The sequence below is a fragment of the Mirounga leonina genome, unplaced genomic scaffold (assembly GCF_011800145.1).
Source record: "Mirounga leonina isolate KUSES-001 unplaced genomic scaffold, KU_Mleo_1.0 Mir_200, whole genome shotgun sequence".
NCBI lineage: Eukaryota > Metazoa > Chordata > Mammalia > Carnivora > Phocidae > Mirounga > Mirounga leonina.
The window spans coordinates 1,949,910-1,969,975 of record NW_023270503.1 but is presented as its reverse complement, the minus strand read 5'-3'; the positions used below and the strand labels follow the sequence as shown (position 1 = coordinate 1,969,975).

General features: G+C 48.0%; 2 protein-coding genes across 3 annotated transcripts in view; both read right to left on the bottom strand.

Moving 5' to 3' along the window:
* Nucleotides 1-11: 11 nt before the first annotated feature.
* RILP (Rab interacting lysosomal protein) lies at nucleotides 12-4,098 on the bottom strand. Of its 2 annotated transcripts, XM_035027579.1 has the most exons (8): nucleotides 3,116-4,098; nucleotides 2,948-3,041; nucleotides 2,754-2,860; nucleotides 2,428-2,661; nucleotides 2,000-2,145; nucleotides 1,495-1,617; nucleotides 787-870; nucleotides 12-514 (listed from the first exon to the last, which is right to left on the bottom strand). In XM_035027579.1, exons 1-8 carry the CDS (start codon nucleotides 3,341-3,343, stop codon nucleotides 370-372), a joined length of 1,161 nt encoding a protein of 386 aa, XP_034883470.1. In that variant the 5' UTR covers nucleotides 3,344-4,098; the 3' UTR covers nucleotides 12-369. The 2 variants fall into 2 exon arrangements, with proteins under 2 accessions (XP_034883470.1, XP_034883471.1); XM_035027580.1 differs by lacking the exon at nucleotides 787-870.
* Nucleotides 4,099-4,136: 38 nt separating this feature from the next.
* The window catches only part of PRPF8 (pre-mRNA processing factor 8), a 33,468-nt gene continuing 17,538 nt past the window's right edge, over nucleotides 4,137-20,066 (bottom strand). The window contains exons 25-43 of the mRNA XM_035027573.1: nucleotides 14,021-14,268; nucleotides 13,561-13,740; nucleotides 13,218-13,353; nucleotides 12,934-13,103; nucleotides 12,656-12,785; nucleotides 12,389-12,535; nucleotides 12,032-12,192; nucleotides 11,531-11,722; nucleotides 10,898-11,135; nucleotides 10,634-10,762; nucleotides 8,994-9,107; nucleotides 8,739-8,912; nucleotides 8,248-8,441; nucleotides 7,272-7,511; nucleotides 7,031-7,172; nucleotides 5,195-5,335; nucleotides 4,912-5,051; nucleotides 4,605-4,807; nucleotides 4,137-4,472 (exon numbers count right to left, since the gene is read on the bottom strand). Of these exons, the coding sequence (XP_034883464.1) occupies nucleotides 4,318-4,472; nucleotides 4,605-4,807; nucleotides 4,912-5,051; nucleotides 5,195-5,335; nucleotides 7,031-7,172; nucleotides 7,272-7,511; nucleotides 8,248-8,441; nucleotides 8,739-8,912; nucleotides 8,994-9,107; nucleotides 10,634-10,762; nucleotides 10,898-11,135; nucleotides 11,531-11,722; nucleotides 12,032-12,192; nucleotides 12,389-12,535; nucleotides 12,656-12,785; nucleotides 12,934-13,103; nucleotides 13,218-13,353; nucleotides 13,561-13,740; nucleotides 14,021-14,268 (3,234 nt within the window). The 3' untranslated portion in view covers nucleotides 4,137-4,317. The remainder of the gene's footprint in view (nucleotides 4,473-4,604; nucleotides 4,808-4,911; nucleotides 5,052-5,194; nucleotides 5,336-7,030; nucleotides 7,173-7,271; nucleotides 7,512-8,247; nucleotides 8,442-8,738; nucleotides 8,913-8,993; nucleotides 9,108-10,633; nucleotides 10,763-10,897; nucleotides 11,136-11,530; nucleotides 11,723-12,031; nucleotides 12,193-12,388; nucleotides 12,536-12,655; nucleotides 12,786-12,933; nucleotides 13,104-13,217; nucleotides 13,354-13,560; nucleotides 13,741-14,020; nucleotides 14,269-20,066) is intronic.

Sequence of the window (20,066 nt, the reverse complement as noted above, 5' to 3'; positions counted from 1 at the left end):
GGAGCCCTTTCTGGGTATCGTGGGCAGCTGCTTTATTACATTAGCTTAGGCCATTCTCACAAAGCCTTGGGAGGTAGGTAGTTAGCTCTCTATTTTATGGATGAGAAAACTGAGACTCCGGAAGGAAGCACTTTTATCTGGCCCCTGAGGCTTGGCCCAGAGATACAGGGAAGGAAGGTAGGCTGAGCTCTTCATCATGCCCTGGCTCAGGCCAGGACTGGGAAAGAGCCTGGGGAGGGCCGAGAAGGAGGGAGCCCTGTCTTCATCTGAGGCCACACATCCACCCATAGCCCAATTCCAAAGTCAGGTCTCTGGGGGCAGCTGAGACCCCCCAGACAAAGATGTTCGTCGAGTGCTGAGCAGAGCTAGTCAGGAGTTGAGGACTGTGGGGCTGCCCCCAGGCTCCAAGTGGGATTGCTGTGGGGCCTCCTCTTCTCCCCCTAGCTCACTGGGAGCCATGCTGCTGGTCTGGGCTTCAGGGATTTCTGTTTCACCCTGATAGGACAGGCCAAAGCTGGGGGGAGAACCAAGAGGTATTTTGAGCTTGCATGCCAGAAAGGTCAAGGCTATGGGCTCAGGGAGTGGTAAGGAAAGGGGATACAATAGGAAGGGAGGACAGCATGAGGTATTGAGGAGGCGAAGGGGCCAGGGCCAACGGAGGGAGGGGCATGCTTAGAGCTCAGGACAGCAGGATGAATGTCAGTGGAGCAGGAAAGGGGAGAAGAACAAAGGTGGGGCCCTTCCTTCACCCCCACAACCTTTGCCCTTCCTCTTCCCCCAACATACAAACTCTGTATTCTGGACTCAGTGGGTGGAGGGTGGGCTCCCTTATCACTGGAGAGCAGGAGCCATGAGCTGTCTTCATCGTCACTGAGGCAGAGAGGGGGAGAGAGGAGATGTGGGGGTCATTTATCAAGGCCCTGGGGGACAAGGGGAGTCCAGCTATGTCCAGCCTTCTGCACAGTACCCAGGAACAGCCAAGGGAGGATAGAGTGACTACAGGACCCTCAAGGCTGGAGAGGAGGAGGTGCTAGGGAGATGAAGGAAGGACATCTTGAGGCTTTTATTTTATAGCCTCACAGCAGGCCCTGACGTGGCTGTAATTATATTCTTAACCCTCTGAGAACAAACAGATCCAGCTAAGACAGGAAACTGAAAAACTCACGTGGAGAAGCATCATTACCAGATTTCTTCAGCAGGAGGTATAGTGAGCATGGCAAATCAGAGCAGTGCGATCCAGAGAGAAGGGTGGCAGGCTGGACAGCAGGCTCAGGGGGTGACCAGGCCGGAGTGGCAGGCTCAGGGGGTGACCAGGACAGGTTAGCAGGTTGAAGAAGTGACTAGGCTAGGTGACAGGCTCAGGCAGTGCTGAGGCTAAGGCGGTAGGCTCCAGGGGTGATTAGGCTGGGTTAGAGCATGACTAGGCTGGGTCATCAGGCTCGGCAGAATTAGCAAGGGAGGACCGGCTCAGTGGGAATGGAGGCAGGGACTTACCTGCTTTCTGCTTCCTCTGGGATCCCTAGCATCTTGGCCTTGATCTTCTTCCGCTGCTTCTTGACAGCCACCTTCATGGCCTCAACCAAAAGCCCAGGGACCCGGTGGTCTGTGAGCAGCTCCCTACAGAGGAGGGAAGAGCGCAGAGTAAGCAGCGGGAAAGCCAACAGTCGGTCTCATCCCAAGTACCTGTGCATGTTGTTCCCTTTGTTTGAAACACTCTGCCTTGCTCACACCCCTCAGACTTAGCTTAGGTGTTGCTCCCTCCTAGGAATCTGTCTTTGACCGCTGCTGTGACTTTTTGTACTACCTCCTCCCCCATTTGGAAGAAGTTCTAGGAAGGCAGGGGCTGTGTGATTCATGTCCTCCCGGTGTCCAGCACAGTGCCTGGCACATGTCACTGTGGATAGATCAGTGAGCCACAGAATGAAGCAGGTGACGTGAGGCCCCCGGACAGGTGTGAGAGGAGCCCCTGAGCTTCCCAGCCCCTGCCCACCGCCCTCACCGCTGGAAGTAGGCCAACTCCTCCTTCAGCAGGAACACGGTGGCTTTGAGCTCATTCCGCTCCTGAAGGATCTGCTCCAGCTCCTCTCGACTGAAGCTGCACTGTCCTGCCTTGGAGGGGCGCCCGGGCGGCTGCACGGCACCCGCCTGCGGGAGGACAGGCTCGGTCAGAGGGCTGCCTCCACCGGCGCTCCCCTGCCCCGGGGGCCACCTCAGGACTCCTAAAGCCAGTGGCGGGCAGGGAGACTTGGGAGGCGAGGGCGCTGCGACAGATGACAGCCCAGTGCTCCGGCTGGGCGTGGGAGCAGGGGCCGGCCGGCGCCGCGCGCCTGTGTGCCGCCTCCCACCTTCCCGGTGGACCTGCTACGCAGCACCCTTCCCGAGTGCCCACCAAGTACCAGACCTGTGAGTACCGTGCTGGGCACTCACCGGGTCCTCAGGGGTCCCCGGGGCTCCTGCGTCGGCGGTGGCCCGCTCGGGCTCCTGCCTCTGCTCGTACCCGGCCGTCCCGGCCTGGTCCCGCGCCAGCTCCACGGTCCCCCGGCGCTGTAGTTGCCGCTCGCTCTCGCGGTCCCTCGCGGCGCGCAGCTGGGTTTGTACCGCGGCCAGCTTGTGCCGCAGCTCTGCATTCACCAGTAGGAGGCGCTGCAGCTGCTCCTGCAGCTGGGGGCGGAGCAAAAGAGGAGGTGGGCGGGGCGTCGCTGGGTGGAGCGGGGGAGCCCCGCCTCACGCCCATCGCCCGGCCCCGCCCTCACCGCCTCGGTCTCCTGGCTGCGCTGCAGCAGGTCTCGGTTGTGCGCGCGGAGCTCGTCCCGCTGGCGGTCGGTCACCTCCTTGAGCTGCCTCAGGAGAGCGCGCTCCTCTGAGGAAGGGGCGTTCTTAGCAGCGGCCCGGGGAGGAGGCCCCGAGCCGGCCCGCCCCGCCGCCCCTTGGCGGTGCCCGCACTCACCCTGTGGCCCCGAGCGCAGCTCTCTGCGGAGGCGCTCGTTCTCCTCCCGCAGCCGCCGCAGCTCCACTTCGGCCTGCTGCGCTGACACCTGGAGCTGGGGAGGCCAGGCTGTGAGGGCGAGGCTCCCACCAGCCCTGCGGGCGGCCAGGGGGAAGCGCGGTGACTCACTGAGTCTGGGTCCGGCCCCACGGCAGCCTTTTCCAGGAGCTCCAGCGTCCGCCCCACGAGTGGCACTAGCCTGGCCGCCGCCTCCGGCCCGAAGCGGCGCGCCAGCTCCTTCAGCTCCGCGCCCAGGGCCCCCGCTAGTTGGTACACGAGCTCCGCGGCCGTCTCTGACCCCGCGGCCACCCGAGGCCCGCTGCTCTGCGCCCCAGGCACCGCCTTCCCGGGCTCCATGTTCCCAGAAAGTTAAGGGCTGCGACAACGCCCGCCCCCTCCAACCCTAACCGGGGCAGGAAAAAGCCCAACAGTTCCGGCCCAGGAAGCAGTAGAGGGCGGGGAAGAAGCGACAGAGGAGCGATTAAAAGGCTTGGGGAAGGAGGTAGTGCACTGGGCCCCCTGGGCCCTGTCCTGTTCAAGCCCCCAAGGTCACAGGAAGCAGGACTGCCTACGTGCAGCCAGGCGTCCAAGAGCTGAGGCTCAGGGCTCTAAGTGGTCACTTTTGTCAATCCCTCCCCACAGTGCCCAATCCAGGCTCCACCCCTGTGTCGGGAGTCATGAGGCCCAACTTCGCTGCCAAGTACTACAGGCGAGAGGTGAGGTAGGAGGGCTGTCATTGGCCTCAGCCAGACAGCCATCTGTCCAGCCATGTGCCTGTTTTCCCAACCACCAGTGACACACAGATTAAGGGGCTACGCTGGGCACCACAGTTTCAGAGGAAAAAAATCCAAACTTCCAGACTCAGAAAATGGCAGCAGCCGCTCCAAAGGATGTTGAAAGGAGTGACGGTTTGCAAATATTTTGAAGGGCAGTTGGTAAATGGGGTCAAGGCACTAAGGGTATGAAAGCCCAACCCCACCTCAGTTCCTTGAATCTAGGGGATGCTTGGTCCACAGCCCGGTTAGGGGCCTCATGCCCCTTTAAGGCTGAGGCCAGCACTTGGCTGTGATCAAGTCCAGTCTCCTGCCATCCCTACACCCAGAATTTGAACCCGGGGTGGGGGAGGGAGCAGCAAACAGAACACAAAAACTCCTATTTATACAAAATTTATTATTATATTTTCCTCAGGACTACAAGCCACCAGATACCATAACACAAGAAGCACAAATAGGGGGAAAAGGGACCAAGCTGCTGAATGTCACCAGCTTTTCTTTGGGGGTAAAAGGTTCCAGTCTTTGGGACGTCTGAAGCAGGGGGAGGTGAGGAAACAATTAGGCATAGAGGTCTTCTCGGTCCGCAGAGTAGACCTCACCCTCTTGCAGGAGGGCGAAGTTGAGGAAGTGGGAAGGTCTGTGCACCTCGTGGTAGAACTCTTTAGGATTTGCCAGCTGCAGCTCATACTTCATGTTGGGATCGTGCCGGACACCTTGGGGAAGAAGGAAAGGGCCACTGCTAACCAGGTGCACCTGCCTCACCCAGCGTGGGCCCAGAGTCAAGCCCCAAGTGCCAAGGGTGATGGCCTAACCCCAGCCCCACTTCCCTGTGCTCCCCAACTTACCCATAAAGTTGTAGTTCCAGGAGGACTGGGCAGGAACCATAAAAAAGCCAAGGAAGCGGTCTGACAACAGCATCTGGACCCTTTCATAATGTGAGGGTAGATAGCCCTTGGGATTGTTGCCCTTGTCTGTGTTCTGGCGACCCCACTCATAGCCACTGGGGGTCAGCTTATAGGCTGTCAGTGTGCAGGAGCCTGGCGTGAAGCTGAAAGAGGGATGAGGACAGAGTCAGAGCTCAGGCCACCATTCTAGGCCCTGTGCTGCAATGCCTGCCCCACATACTTCCTCCCAAGGGAGCCCAAAGCCTACCTGCAGGTGATGATAATGGTCTTCTCACCATCCCAAGATGGGTTGTCAGCCATGATCTTAGCATGGGTGGTGACATCTTGGGGTGACAGCTGGGGTGATTCATTGGGCTGAGTGTGGATCCATCCTAAGGGCTCCATCTCCTATACGTAAAGAGAGGTGAAAAGCCATTTGAAGTCCTATCCCCATCTGCAGATAGGAATCACCTCCATGAGAGTTAACACAGCTGCCTTCCCTCCACCACTCCGACAGAAGCAAGCCCCCATCCTCCCACACCTCCACTGACCTTGAGGTACTCATGCTGGGGCAGCTGGCCAGGCAGGTGCACGGTTTGGTGAGTGCCCCACTGTGGTACCATCACAATACAGCGGATCTCCTTCACCTGGGGGTTATCTGGTGGGCTCACCCCATACAGGTATCCTGCAATCTGGAAACAAGGGGGTCAAGAACCAAAATGATTCTTAGTACCACTCTAGACTCTGGGCTATTAGCCCAGTGTTTTGTTCCCTTCCCCAAGAACAAAGAATAGGTCAGAATGTGGTCAGAATCTCTTGCATCAGAATCACCTGGGGTGCCTGTTAAAAATGCAAACATGGACCTCATCTCAGACTTACCACATCAGAATCTCAGGTGGGGTCCAGGAATCTGCATAGTATCATCTGTATAGTATCCATAAATAAATGAGCACACCAATACACTGCTCATGAATTTTCACAAGCTGAACACATCTTGAAATCCACCACTGGGTGGTGTTTTTTTTTTTTTTTTTAAGATTTTATTTATTTATTTGAGAGAGAGAATGAGAGAGAGAGAGCAGGAGAGGGGGGAGGGTCAGAGGGAGAAGCAGACCCCCCGCCGAGCAGGGAGCCCGATGTGGGACGCGATCCCGGGACTCCGGGATCATGACCTGAGCCGAAGGCAGTCGCTTAACCAACTGAGCCACCCAGGCGCCCCACTAGGTGGTATTTTAAATTTTACACTGCCATCAACAAAGTAAGGGGACCTGTGTTCCTGTAAGATCACGACACAGGATATCAACAATCTTTTCAAATTCACCAACCTGAGGCCACAAATTGGGTGTTTTATACAATATGAATTCCCTGATTACCTGTAAAGTTGAGCATCTTTTCATTTGCCATCTGTAGTTCCTTTTCTGAACTACCTTCAGATTTTTTTTTAAAGATTTTATTTATTTGTCAGAGAGCGAGAGCACAAGCAGGGGGAGCTGCAGGCAGAGGGAGAAGCAGGCTCCCCGCTGAGCAAGGAGCCCAATGTGGGACTTGATCCTAGGACCCTGGGATCATGACCTGAGCCCAAGGCAGATGCTTAACCGACTGAGCCACCCAGGCGCCCCAGTTATCTGTTTTTAAATCAACTTCTGATAATTCCCTATTCTAGATTCTAATCCATCTTTTTTTAGAATTATGCAAATATTCTCTTGTTTTTAGTACATCTTTGTCATACACAAGTTATTAATTTTGATTATGGTTTTGGGTTTTATGTCTTAAGAAGGCTATCCTTAGTGTTGGGATACTCTACAGCTTAGTATTTTATATGCAGATCTTTACATGCATTTTATTTTTTATATGTTGTGAGGCAGGGTTCTGATTGTTTCAGTATGATAAGGCATCCTTAATTCTACAGATCTGATATACATTTATTATATCCACATGAATCTGTTTCTGATTATATGCTACCCTCATCCAATAAATTTTGGACCATTTTCTTAATTGCCATAGCTTTATAGTGTTTTAATATTTGATGGGAGCCAAAACCTTTCCTGCTGTTTCAGCCATTCTTTTTTTTTTTAATTTGAGCGAGAAACAGAGAGTGAGAGAGAGAGAACATGAGTGGGGTGAGGGGCAGAGGGAGAAGCAGACTCCCCACTGAGCAGGGAGCCCAAAGCAGGGCTCGATCCCAGAACTCTGGGATCATGACCCGAGTTGAAGGCAGACACCCAACCGAGCCACCCAGATGCCCCTCGGCCATTCTTAATATATATATATTTACTCATCCGTGAATCCTGAAACCAGCACCGTAAGTTCCAGGCAATCTCAGGTTGAGTTTTAGGCACATAAAATTTTGGGCACACACTATGGACTAGTTGAGCACACTTACTCACTTGGGCCCGAAGGTCAGATATGCAGATAAACTTCTTAAGCACATTCTTGGGAAGGATATAGGTATAACCGGTCTCCTTGATGTCATCAGATGAAACATAGATATGATTGGTCCTTAGGTGAAGGTTGGCAGCAGAGATGGCCCTAAAAACGGTGGGGAACGTCAGCATTTCTCCGGCCTAGCACTGCAGGGAGTGTTAAGTAGGCTTTGCCATCCCTAAGCCCTCCCGTCCCTTACAGTACCTAACCCTCCATTCAGTCTTAGAGGAGAAAGTCTGGGTCTCATAGTTGCTGGTGGTAGAAGTAATGATCTCATCGCCATGCTTGTTGACAGTACGAGTCTGTGTTGCTGTCAGCTGAGACTGCTCCTTGGTCTGCTTCTCAATCTCTGCTATCTGCTGCCGCTGCTGTGAGGGTGCCGAGATCTCCATACCCAGGATGATGTCTCGAATTTCCGACTGTGTCAGTGATGCCACATTCACACTGTGGGGACAGCATGGATCACACCACAAGATCCCTTCCCCTCGGTCAGTTATGTCCCAAAGGCAAGAGTGTAACTTGGTAAGACAGGGGACCCCAGACCTTTACCCCAGACAATCCTCAAGTGGCATCTGTAAAGGAAGTGTGATGTGGACACGTACTAATACCGGTAAGATTTATCACAGCCCAGATGGCTCTGTGCATGTACATCTTTCAGCCATGCTCAAACCTGCTCAGTAGCCAGACATTCCTCTTTTCTTTGACACAAATGCCCTGGTTTATAGGACAAGTCTCAAAAATAGAAACCCTTAGAACATGTTCTCAACCACAGCTAGTACTGTTCGTCACCCTAGGCGTACCTGGAAATCTATGGACATTCTTCTTTTTGGTTGCCACAATGACAGGGAAGGGGAAGGAAGGGGTGTGTGCGGGCTGTTAGCAATGGTACCTGGGGATCCAGGACATTAAAACTTCCTGTAATGTACGGACAGTAAAGAAATGCCCTGCTCAAAATGGCAACATGAAAAAATGCCCAAGAATCAGACCGAAGCCCTGAAACACAGACATTTTCTACATTATCTGAAGACACTGCCTACCTCTTTTCTATAGGCATCCCCGGGACTATTCCTTGAGAAATTTCTGAACCTAAATGTTTCCAAAAAACCCAGAAACCATATACTGAACCATTCATTTGTTCCTTTTAGAATCTTCCATCTGTCTCCCCACCACCATTGCTCACTTGTTTTTCTTGCCGTAGTCAGCCAAGATAAGATCTTTTAGCTGCACCTCCACCTTGATCCACTCCTCGTCAGTCAGAGTGGGCCAGATGTGGTGTGGTTCTGTAATAGTAGTCTTGTCTGGCTTCAGGATCACCTTCGCCCGGTCATTGTTCACATGCAGGGCACGCAGAATCAGGATGAGGCGGGAGAAAGCCTGAGAAGAGATTGGCAGCAAGGGGGGCAGGGGATCAGCCACTAGATATCCTCCCCCTTTCCTCGATCCTATCCTTTCAGGGAACCCAGGAATTGATTTCAGCCTCTAAGATACAGCCTCCCCTGATCCCCCAGTCAACTTTATATGTGGAGCATAGAGTTGCTATCTCATCCACAGGTTGAAGATGTGAAAATGACCTCATAGGGGACCTGGGAAAAAGCTAAGGAAGGCACAGGATTGTCTCATGGCCCCAGACCCACTCCTCTTAGACTGACCCTCTTTGTTAGTGTTTCATACCGTGTAGGATGAGATAGTCTTGAGCCAGTCATCGTAGAGATTAAAGAGAACCATCTGGGGTTCAGTGGCTTTAAGGATGAGGTCCCCAAACTTTTCCACCTTGAGACAAGCCTGGAAAGGTAGCTGGAGCTCTGATCCTTTGATCACAATATTGGGAAAGTCTAGCAAGTGCACCTGAAACAAGATCAAGTCCAAGATTAGAAACAGAGACTGCAGGTCTCAGCCCTCCTCTCTTCCACCTCACCCACCTCTCACCTCCAATGGGTCCAGCATGCCCTTCCTGGTGACAATGATCTGCTTGGGCTGCTCCTCCACAGGCAGAGATCGGATGAGGGCAGCCACTTCCTCAGCTGTCTTCCATTTAGCCAACTAAAAAGCAAGAGGGGAGGAAACAGAAATTGAGTTTCTACCATCTCAAGGTCAACTACAACAAAAGATCCTAGTCTTGAAATAATCAACCTATGTTTCTATTGTGCACTGCTATTGAATGTTAGGTACTTTAGAGATGCAAAAAAAGTGTCAAATGGCCTTGCCCAAAAGGCTTTTTCAACCTAGCTAGCCAAAGTAAAGTCATACAAGATGTACCACAAACCAGTATTTAATTACATAATATGTCAGGGACAAAATAAATTAAGGCTAAAAATCATAAAAAGCTACATAAAGAAACAGGAAGACTTTATTTATTTAGAGAGAGAGCGTGCACGCACACAAGTGAAGGGAGGGGCAGAGAGGAAAAAGAATCTCAAGCAGACTCCGCACTCAGTGTGGAGCTGGATGAGAGGGCTCGATCCAACAACCCTGAGATCACAGCCCAAGCCGAAATCAAGAGTCGGATGCTTAACCGACTGAGCCACCCAGGCGCCCCATTGCACAAAGAAAAACTTCTTAAGGAACAAGTAAGACTGTGATTAACAGAGTAAAGAAGAGAGTTCATTCTAGAAAGAAGCTATATAAGCAAAGCCACAGAAGTGGAAATGAACAAGAGTTTGGGGATAGTAGGACACCAGATGGTTTACAAGAGGAAACAGGTGTTTTTTTTTTTAAGTATTTACTTTTTGTCAGAGAGAGAGAGAGCACAGCAGAGGGAGAGGGAGAAGCAGACTCCCCAATGAGCAGGGAGCCCGATGCGGGACTTGATCCCAGGACCCTGGGGTCATGGTCTGAGCCGAAGGCAGACGCTTCACCGACTGAGCCACCCAGGTGTCCCTGGGAACAGGAGTTTTTAATTAATTAATTAGAAAGCATGCAAGCATTAAGTGGGGGTGGGGTGGGGGGGAGGGGCAGAGGGTGAAGGAGAAGCAGACTCCCAGCTGAGCAGGGAGCCCAATAGACTCAGGCTCCATCCCAGGCCCATGGGATCATGACCTGAGCCAAAGCCAGACGCTCAACCAACTGAGCCACCCAAGTGCCCAGGAAACAGGTTTTAAAGGAAGAGAAACCATGGTTGGACAGGTTATAACCCAGCCAGATATTAAGTGTCTAGGAAGCCAAAGAAGAGTTAATTCAGCAAAAAGAAACGGGCTACCAAAGGCTTAGAGGTAGAAATTAGGTAAAATGATGTTTTAAGAATATTTGTTCCCTTTAGAAAGGTGACTTTTGATAGTCTCGTTCCAGATAGGTTAAAGATGGGAGAGTCAAGAAACAGAGAGACCAACTGTAGGTAATGAAGGACCTCACAGACTGCTGGGCCCCCTATAGGAGAGAACTTCTCAAGTTAAGTAATTCAGGGAAAAGGTTCAAATGAGATACCCTTAATCTCTGAGAGAGAAACAGGAAGATATCCCCTACCTCCACCCACTGTCTCTCACATACACCCCCCAAAGAAAAAGGAGTAGTAAGAGGTAGAAAAAGGGGTAGAAAAAGTTTACAGCTTCTCTGTCCTTTAACTGGCTCACCTGCCCCAAACGCTTCTGTCCAGCCCACACAGATGTGTGGATTATCTTGAGGAACAGCTGCCCTGTGCGTGGATTGAAGATGAAGATGGCCCCGTTGATGGGTTTGGTGGTCAAGTTCCCTTCAAAGGTCTAAAGAATGATGACATCAGTTAGCATGGCCTAGACACAACCATTGTGCCTTCACCCCGTATGTACACATTTGCCTCATCACCCTCCCATAGGCATATACAGAGCCCACATCCCTACATTGCTTCTAATTCTCACCTTGTGGATAGTCACTCTGTAGACATTAGTGTCATCCACAAACCAGATAATCTGGTTGGAGAAGAGCTCACCATAATTCTGAGAGGACAGATAGGGCTCAGTGGGCTCAGATGAATAGAGCTGCAGGCCCTTGCGGATCCGTTCACGTAACACATACAAGGCAGGGTTTGCCTTCATGATCTTGGCCATGGCCTGCTGTATGAGAGGCTTGCTGCCTGGGAACCAGTTTCCATAGGCACTATGGGAATAGAAGAGGCAAGAAGAGTGAAGACCAGGTTGGCAGCCCCAGGAACAAGGTAAAATGGAACTCTAGAGAGAAAGACAAGACTGCTGGCCAGACAGACAAGTGTCTGCTCAGGTACACTAAAAAACACATGTACATACTCTGAGTGTGGCAGCAGGCACCCGAATTGGCCCCATACTTTGTAATGTACATGTGTATTTTAGTTTGCCAAGGTGGCACTTTCTTTTTCTGGGTCACTGACTTTTTCTTCCCTGCCTCTGTGTACAATTCTCTGTGATCTCAGAATCTTGAGTTCAAGCCCCCACTTTGCCCGTAATTTACTTAAAAAATAAATAAAATTAATAAAGAAAGTATGGAGCTGATAGAAAAGCTTCTGAGCACCAACTTACCTGTGCAGATTATATGCCAGGTCAATGGCAATGAGCACACCAGTGGGTGAAGGGTAGATACTCATGTTGTCTGTGGTGTAGTCCAGGAACTTGGCCCGGGCGTAGCGTTCAATGTCATGGGAATCATAGTCCCCCCAGCGCAACTGGATATCAATCCAATACTTCTGAGTAGTGGTACTATCCATCACATCCCTGCAGTAGAGAGAGGTCAGGAATCCACACTTCCAAGAAGCCACCAATATCACCAATGTCCCAGAACCACATGAACTCTCAATCACTACATCTCAACCTCAAAATTCCCAATCCCTTTGCCTGTTCCGATCAGCAAACCCCTCACCCAGAGAATCAGCAGACCTTTGAGGGTGTTGACAGGATCCAGGGATGGCACTGGACCCAAATCAGAGAGAAAAGCAGACAGGGACAATTCCTGAAGTAGCACTGCTAGAAGAAGAGTAAAACCAAGCTTCCTGAATGCCTAGGGCTTGGTTATAAGGCACTTACTTGGAGTCGGCCAGCAATGAGGGCCGAGAGACATTCCACTTATAGGAGGCAAAGAGCAGGATATCTGCACAGGAAGAATTCATCTTATAGGACTTCCGCGGGTGAATTGTCTCCTTTTGTACTGTCTCAATTTCTAGTGCATCCAGTTCCTGATCAAACACCTGGAGGCAAAGGCAGAAAGGTTATGACTGCTTATGGAAGCCCACTAGGAATGACGGCTTGTAGAATTTCAGATAATGTGGCACCTGGCACCACAATGCAAGTCTCATCCTCAGTGCTGCCAGGGTGGATTTCCCATATGCCACAGTAGGCTGACCTGACTTCTGGTGGTCCCCTCTCCCCTCAATTCTGGCCCACCTGGCACAAGTCCATCACAATGCTCTCATGGATCTTCTGCCATAAGTGAGCTCGGAAGATCTGGATAAGAGAGATCTTCAGTGTGGGGATCTTGCCATGCATGAAGATACCCGTTAGGTCCAGCTGCACCTGAAAGCCTACATATACCTGACAGGAAAAAGAGAGGGACACCAGAGGTCAAGAGACTTTGGTTCTTAGGATATAATTTAGGAAGCAGAAACACTTGCTTTTAGCTTCCTGTCTCCCAGATCTATCAATCACACTCACGTTGGCTCGGTTGATGGTTGGGGACCACCAGAGGGTGAATCTACGATTGGGAATCTGGTTCAATCCCGATCGCTGAGCATTAGTTAGCTTCTTCCACTTCATAGACTCCTCAAAACCACTGGCCTTTTCCCTGGGAAGAGGAGGCCAGTTAAAGTGATGCCCTGCCATCTCCCAGAGCACTGCTCTCTGGTAAACACCAGAGGAGAACAAAAAAGCACACAAGGGTTGAGCTCAGAGGATTGTGACAGGTTACTGTAAGGAGAGAAGAGAATCCTCACCAGAAAAGCCCCTCCCAGGTAGGGAAGTAAGTGCCCTTGAAGAGTGTGTGTTCCAGTATGCCTTCCACACCACCCAGGGCCTGGATCATGTCTGTACGGTAGTTGTTCAGGTTCCAGAGCTTCCCATCATGCCGCTGATGTGTCCACCAGAAAGGGTTCTGCTTCAAAACCTAGATGGCAAGGCGGGTACCATCAAGCATCTGGGTGCCTACTGCCCCAGATTCCTGGCACGGACCACGGATTCTTTTAATTCACGGAAAATCTCTACCATCCCCTCCATGTACCTGGTACTGCTTAAAGTCAGTTCGAACACGCCAGCCCTTATCATAAGCCAACGTATGCCGGTCCTTCTGGAAGAGGGTGTTGATTCGAGGAATGCCACGATCCCATGAATCTTCTAGATCTTCTAAGGTCAGTCGTCTGTCAAAGAAAAAAGATCTAAGTCAAGCATGTGTTCACAGAGAGTTTAGCATTCCCCGCTTGGCCAAGGGCAAAAGGGTCAGATGTAGAACGTACTTCCTTGTCTCCATAAAAATATGGCATGCTCTGCTCCTGACCTCCATGCAAAGCTCAAAGATCACCCCTCCACACTCCTGACGGGACTGCTATGCCTTCCTGGATGTGTACCTGTTCTGAGCAATGGCCTCTTGTCTCTTCAGTGCATACTCAGCCCAGACCCGCTGAGAATCAATGAACTCGCTCTCCCATGGCTGTATGTAGCGGTATAAGTTGGGAATCAGCTGGTCTTCTTCATGGCTCATTCCTGAACGAAAGTGTGTGATACCTACATCTGTCTGTTTGGACCACCTGTTTGGGGCACAATCAAGTTTAGAAAAAAAAATAATAAAAAATAATAATAAAATAAATAAATAATAAATAAAAATAATAAAACCTAAAAGTAAAGAAATAGGGTCTAGCAAAATTTTCTTTTTCCCTTTTTTAAAAAAGTTTTTTTGTTTATTTATTTATTTAAGTCACCTCTACACCCAACATGGGGCTCAAACTCATGACCCTGAGATGAAGAGTTGCATGCTCTTCCAACTGAGGCAGCCAGGCACCTGTAGCAAGATTTTCAACCAAGTCCTACCTGAGGTCAGACTGGGGGATGAGCACATGGCCCATTGAGAGCATGCCGAGTCCACCCAACTCCTTAGGGGTATAGAACACAACAGGAGGGAACCGACTGGGCATCTTGGAGTTGAGGCCAATCTTGATACGTGTCTGGATCTTATTCTCACACTTCACTAGCAAGTCCAGGAGCTCCTGGGTGTTCACCACCGCCTCCCGAAAGTATGTCATAAGGCCTATAAGAGCTGTGTTCCACTTATTCACAATCTGAAAAAAGTGGGGAGAAAGTAAATTATACGTGAGCTATGCGGCGCAGGGGTGGGGGGAGGTGGTAGGGACTACTTGATTCAGTTAATTAAATTCTCCCTAGTTCTCAAGGAAATTTTGAGCTCAATGTCATTAGGAAAGTATATATAAATCAAAACTACTATGAGATACTATTTAACACCCACAGGAATGGCTATAAAGCAGTGACAACTGCTGGCAAGTGTGTGAAGAAAATGGAATACTCATGTACTGCTGGTGGGAATGTGAAATGGCACAATGGTTGAATCACCTCAAAAGGTTAAACACAGTTACCATATGATCCAGCAATTCTACTCCTAAGTATATACCCAAGAGAAATGAAAACATATGTCCACACAAAAATGTGTACACAAATGTTCTCAAAAGCATTATTTGTAATAGCCAAAAAGTGGGGGGAAAAAACCCAAATGTCCATCAACTGACAAATGGCTAAACAAAATGTGGTATATCCATATAAAAGAATATTACTCATAAATGAAAAGGTTCAAGTATTGATACATGCTACAACACAGATGAATCTTTAAAACGTGTTAGGTTAAAGAAACTAGACAGGGACGCCTGGGTGGCACAGTCAGTTAAGCATCTGACTCCTGGTTTCGGCTCAGATAATGATCTCAGGGTCCTGGGATTGAGCCCTACATCGGGCTCCATGCTCAGTGGGGAGTCTGAAGATTTTCTCTCCTGGTCTGCCCCACCCCCTACTCGCACACACGTGCTCTCACTCTAAAATAAATAAATCTTAAAAAAAGGAAACCAGGGGCGCCTGGGTGGCTCAGTTAGTTAAGCGACTGCCTTCAGCTCAGGTCATGATCCTGGAGTCCCGGGATCGAGTCCCGCATCGGCTCCCTGCTCAGTGGGGAGTCTGCTTCTCCAAGCTCTGACCCTCCCCCCTCTCATGCTCTCTCTCTCATTTCTCTCTCTCAAATAAATAAAAATCTTTAAAAAAAAAAAAAAAAAAAGGAAACCAGGCAAAAAAGTCACATATTGCACAATTCCATTTATATGAAATGTCCAGAACAGGCAAAATCACATAGACAGAAAGAAGATTCGTGATTGCCAGGAGCTAGATGTGGGGGGAACAATGAGGAATGAATGACTGTTTATGGGTATAGGGTTCCTGTTGGGGGTGATAAAATGTTCTAGAATTAGATAGTGGTGATGGTTGCACAATTTTATGAATATACTGAAAACCAGTGAATTGTACATTTTTAAAGTGTGAATTTAATCTCAAAAAAAATCAATTAAGGCAATATAAACACTTAAAATAAGAGCAAATATAGTGGTAGTTTTAAGAGGAAACCCGATGGGAATTCTGAGGTTTGTTCTTTCTCTTGCCACTCCAAAGGAGTTTGGGTTTTTCTCGCTCCTTTTGGGCTATAAAGTTCTTCCCAGGGTACTTCGTAGCAAGTTGAGTCTTGAGCATCACCTCCCACTGGCCCCCGAAGATCTAGGAGGAGCTTCGATCTGTGACTAGGCTTCCAATGGATTCGCCAAAGCAGCTTTACCCAACCTGCGCCCTGGGATCATCTCAGATGCCCAGTGAAGAGAATTCCCAGGAAGGCTCAGGTGCCTCTCAAAACATCTCCGAAGTATTAACAAAGAACCTTGGTAACTTGACTATCGACTCTAGTATCAAACTCCCTTTCCCTCTACCAGAATATCCACCCCAGCAGCAGGACAGAGAGAAGAAACCACAGGGGCTCGTTGAGCGCATCCTTAGCAGCAGCGGGAGGAGGACTGGAGTAAGGACTTTGTTAACTGCTCGGAAAGAAAGGATGGCAAGGATGATTCGAATGATTCAGTACCAGCGCTATCGCAGCCCGGGGTCCCAGCTTCAAAAAGATCTATGGCAGAAGGAAGCTGAGGAGGGTGAATCAAGAGTAGAAAGATTTAGATGCCGCTGTCATCACCGCCTGTATCATAAAGATCTTTCTGAGGACACCAGCATGGAGAATAATTATGATGTAGAGCCAATGTAAACATAAACTTTACTCTTGGACGGTTTCTTCTTAGTGATTTTAGGATCATTTTGCAGCAGCTTCGGAAAGCTGCTCTATGTTAGGGCAAACTATAATATTTTGGTAATCTATGATATTATAAAGTCTTTCTTTTTGTATCTTTTCTATCTTCATACCAGTAATTTGTGAGGAATCCTGTAGTTTGCATTTGAATGACTTCAGTACACGTCCACCTTTTGATTTGACCTAAGGAAGCACTAATAGATTTTGAGTGTTGCCTGTGTGTTTGAGAGGCCTGAATCATTAAGACAAGACCTAACCTCAAAAATTGGAAGCCAAGTAACTTGTGGCAGAAGGAATACACAGAAAACTTTGGGTGGTTTGGTTAGAGCACGATTAGGGCAGATGTGTACGCTAGATTTTGTGGTTTTCAAAAATGGTAATAAAATTTTTTTGTGCTATTTCAATTTTCAGTAGCAAATGTGTGTGTGTGTGTGTAAAGGATCTTATTAAAATTGACTTATTTGAATACCTCTTAAAAAAAAAGAGCAAACACAGTTAAGTTATCTGGGGTGGGCAGAGGAGGAAAAGGGATGAGAAAAACTACTAGAAATTAATAGAGGAAATGAAAACTAATGGGGCCACAGAAATTACCTTCCCACTATAAAGAACTACAAAACTAGGCAAAATACATAAAACAGTATCTTCAGACAACTGACAAATAGGAACCCAGACCATGACCCTTGAGAAAAAGCAAACAAATGAAGTGAGCCCCACAATTGCCCCAGCTTCCTGCCTACTGGCAGTTTCCCAGCTGCACCATACACATGGAGGGGTAACGGAAACAAAGCCCAATAGTCTCACTGAATTGAAGAGACACAGATTAGAATTCAGGAGGCCAAGGCAGCTAGAATTTGTGGGGTAGAAGTGCTAGAGAGAAGCAAGTTCTCAGAAAGCGATTTCTGGAGATCCATGAAGGGATCTTTTGGCTGAATGCCAATCTGTATGCAGTAAAACTCCAAGGTCTAGAAGAACACCCAGAGACTCTTAACTCTAGGGAACAAACTGAGGGTTGCTGGAGGGGAGGCGGGTGGGGGGATGAGGTAACTGGGTGATGGGCATTAAGGATGGCACTGGATGTGATGAGCACTGGGTGTCATAGGCAACTGATGATTAACTGAACTCTACACCTGAAACTAATGATGTATTATATGTTGGCTAACTGAATTTAAATGATAATAATAAAAAAGAACGCCACAGATCAGAAAGCTAAACAAATCCCACAGGTCATATAAGGTTGCCAACAGTTTGTGTTCCTACCTACCAGAGTAGAGAGACCTTGTAATACATGGGAATTGGGTAGAGCCCCAAGAAAGTTATCAACCTAGCAATGGAGGTACATTAACTCCAGAACAAAGGGTGCTATAGATTTGCCATAACCAAGCTTAAAAGCAAGTCTTAAAAGGATCAAACTAATCCACAAGTTACTGAACTGCACATCATAACACAATTCTCTTTAACAAAACATAACAAAACCTATAAATAATGTAAAACTCAAAATTTCTAGCATGTAATAAAAAATTACCATTCATGCAAAAAAAAAAAACAGGAATGAATTATCCATAATCAGAAAAAACTCAATCAACACAAACAGACCTAGCAATAACACAAATAACGAAATCAGGAAACAAGGACCTTTTTAAAACAGCTATTTAACAAATCTTATAATTATGCTTGAATATATAAAGAAAAACATGAACACAATAAGGAGAGAAAAGATACTAAGTACCCAGAGAGAATGTCTAGAGATAAAAATTACAGGATCTGAAATAAAAAAATTACACTAATGGAATTAATAACATTGTAAAATTGCAAAAGAAAGTAACAGTTTACATTAATAGAAATGAAGGCAAAATAAACACCCTTTCAGACAAACAAAAGCAGAGTGTATTCACTGCCAGTAGACTGTTACTACAAGAAATGTTAAAGGAAATTCTTTAAGCAGAATGAAAACACTAGATGGAAATCTGGATCTACATGAAGTAATGGAGAAAACCAGATAAAGTATGTGAGTAAAATGTAAAAGATATTTTTGCTCATTTTGTAATTTTTATAAAAGATAAAGGCTATTTAAAGCAAAATTAGTAATAAACTTATATTTATAATACAGGTACAGTTAAAACATATGAAAAAATTCTACAAAGAGAGGGGGGAAATGGAAGTACAGTGTTGTAAGGTTCTCGTACTAAATGCAAAGTGATCTTAGTAGTAGACTAATGGGCACAGTACAGACTGTAGTATGTCAGAGATGTACAGAGCAACCAAAAAAACACCCCAAAAAACAAAAAAATACATGTAGTTACTAAGCAAAGAGTGAAACTAAATCAAACAAAACAAAAAACCCACCCAGGGTACCTGGCTGGCTCAGCTGGTGGAGCATGTGAATTCAAGCCCTATGCTTGGTGCAGAGATTACTTAAAAAAAAAACAAAAAAACAAGGGGCGCCTGGGTGGCTCAGTCGGTTAAGCGGCTGCCTTCGGCTCAGGTCATGATCCTGGAGTCCTGGGATCGAGCCCCGCGTCGGGCTCCCTGCTCAGTGGGGAGCCTGCTTCTCCCTCTCCCTCTGCCTGCCTCTCTGCCTACTTGTGCTCTCTGTCAAATAAATAAATAAAATCTTAAAAAAAAAAAAATCTTAAAAAGCCAAAAATTAAAAAAAAAAAAAACAACTCACTCAATCCAAAAGAAAGCAGGAAAAAAAAAAAAGATTAAGAAACAAAGAACATGATGGGCAGATTTGAACCCAACTATATTTAATATTCTATTAAACCTAACTGGAAGTTAAGAGTAAAGATAGAAAAAGCTACCCATGCAAACACAAAACAAAGCCCCAGTAGCATTAATGGTATCAGACAAAGTAGACTTCAGGACAGAGAATATTACATGAATAAAGAGGTGCATTTTATAATGATAAAAGAATCAATTAAGAAGATGTAATAATCCTATGGGGCGCCTGGGTGGCTCAATCAGTTAAGCATCTGACTCTTGAGCTCAGCACGGGTCTTGAGCTCAGGGTTGTGAGTTCAAGCCCTGCACTGGGCTCCATGCTAGGCACAGAGCCATGATAATCCTGAATATATACCTAATTACAGAGCTTCAAAACATATAACACAAAAAGAAATGGTGGTCCTGTTGAAGCAGAAAACTCAAAAAAATCATGTATTATGTCCAGGGATATGAACAATACATATTCCTTCCAGGGGTATCAACAGAGTTGCTCATTATGTATAGAAGTGTCTTTGTACGGGTGCCTGGGCGACTCAGTCCGTTAAGTGTCTGCCTTCGGCTCAGGTCATGATCCTAGGGTCCTGGGATCAAGCCCGAAGTTGGGCTCCTTGCTTAGCAGGGAGCCTGTTTCTCCCTCTCCCTCTGCCCCTCCCCCCGCTAGTATGCTCTCTCTCGCTCACTCTTAAACAAATAAAATCGTTTTTAAAAAAGTGTCTTTGTAGGGGTGCCTAGGTGGCTCAGTCTGTTACAAGGCTGCCTTCGGCTCAGGTCATGATCCCAAGGTCCTGGGATCTAGCCCTGTGTTGGGCTCCTTGCTCAGTGGGGAGACTGCTTCTCTCCCCCCCACCACTTGTGTTCTGTCTCTCTCTCTCTCAAATAAATAAAATCTTTCAAAACAAACAAACAAAAAAACCATGAGGGGCCTGGGTGGCTCAGTCGTTAAGCGTCTACCTTCGGCTCAGGTCATGATCCCAGGGTCCTTGGATCGAGCCCCATACCAGGCTCCCTGCTCAGCAG

What these genes read in the sequence shown, in the direction of transcription:
- RILP (XM_035027579.1), bottom strand. Translation starts at nt 3,343, where the DNA reads ATGGAGCCCGGGAAGGCGGTGCCTGGGGCGCAGAGCAGCGGGCCTCGG. An exon ending in CGGGGACCCCTGAGGACCCG is followed by an intron (nt 2,146 to 2,427) that starts GTGAGTGCCCAG and finishes GTCCTCCCGCAG; the next exon opens with GCGGGTGCCGTGCAGCCGCC. An exon ending in GAGTTGGCCTACTTCCAGCG is followed by an intron (nt 1,618 to 1,999) that starts GTGAGGGCGGTG and finishes CCTCCTCTGTAG; the next exon opens with GGAGCTGCTCACAGACCACC.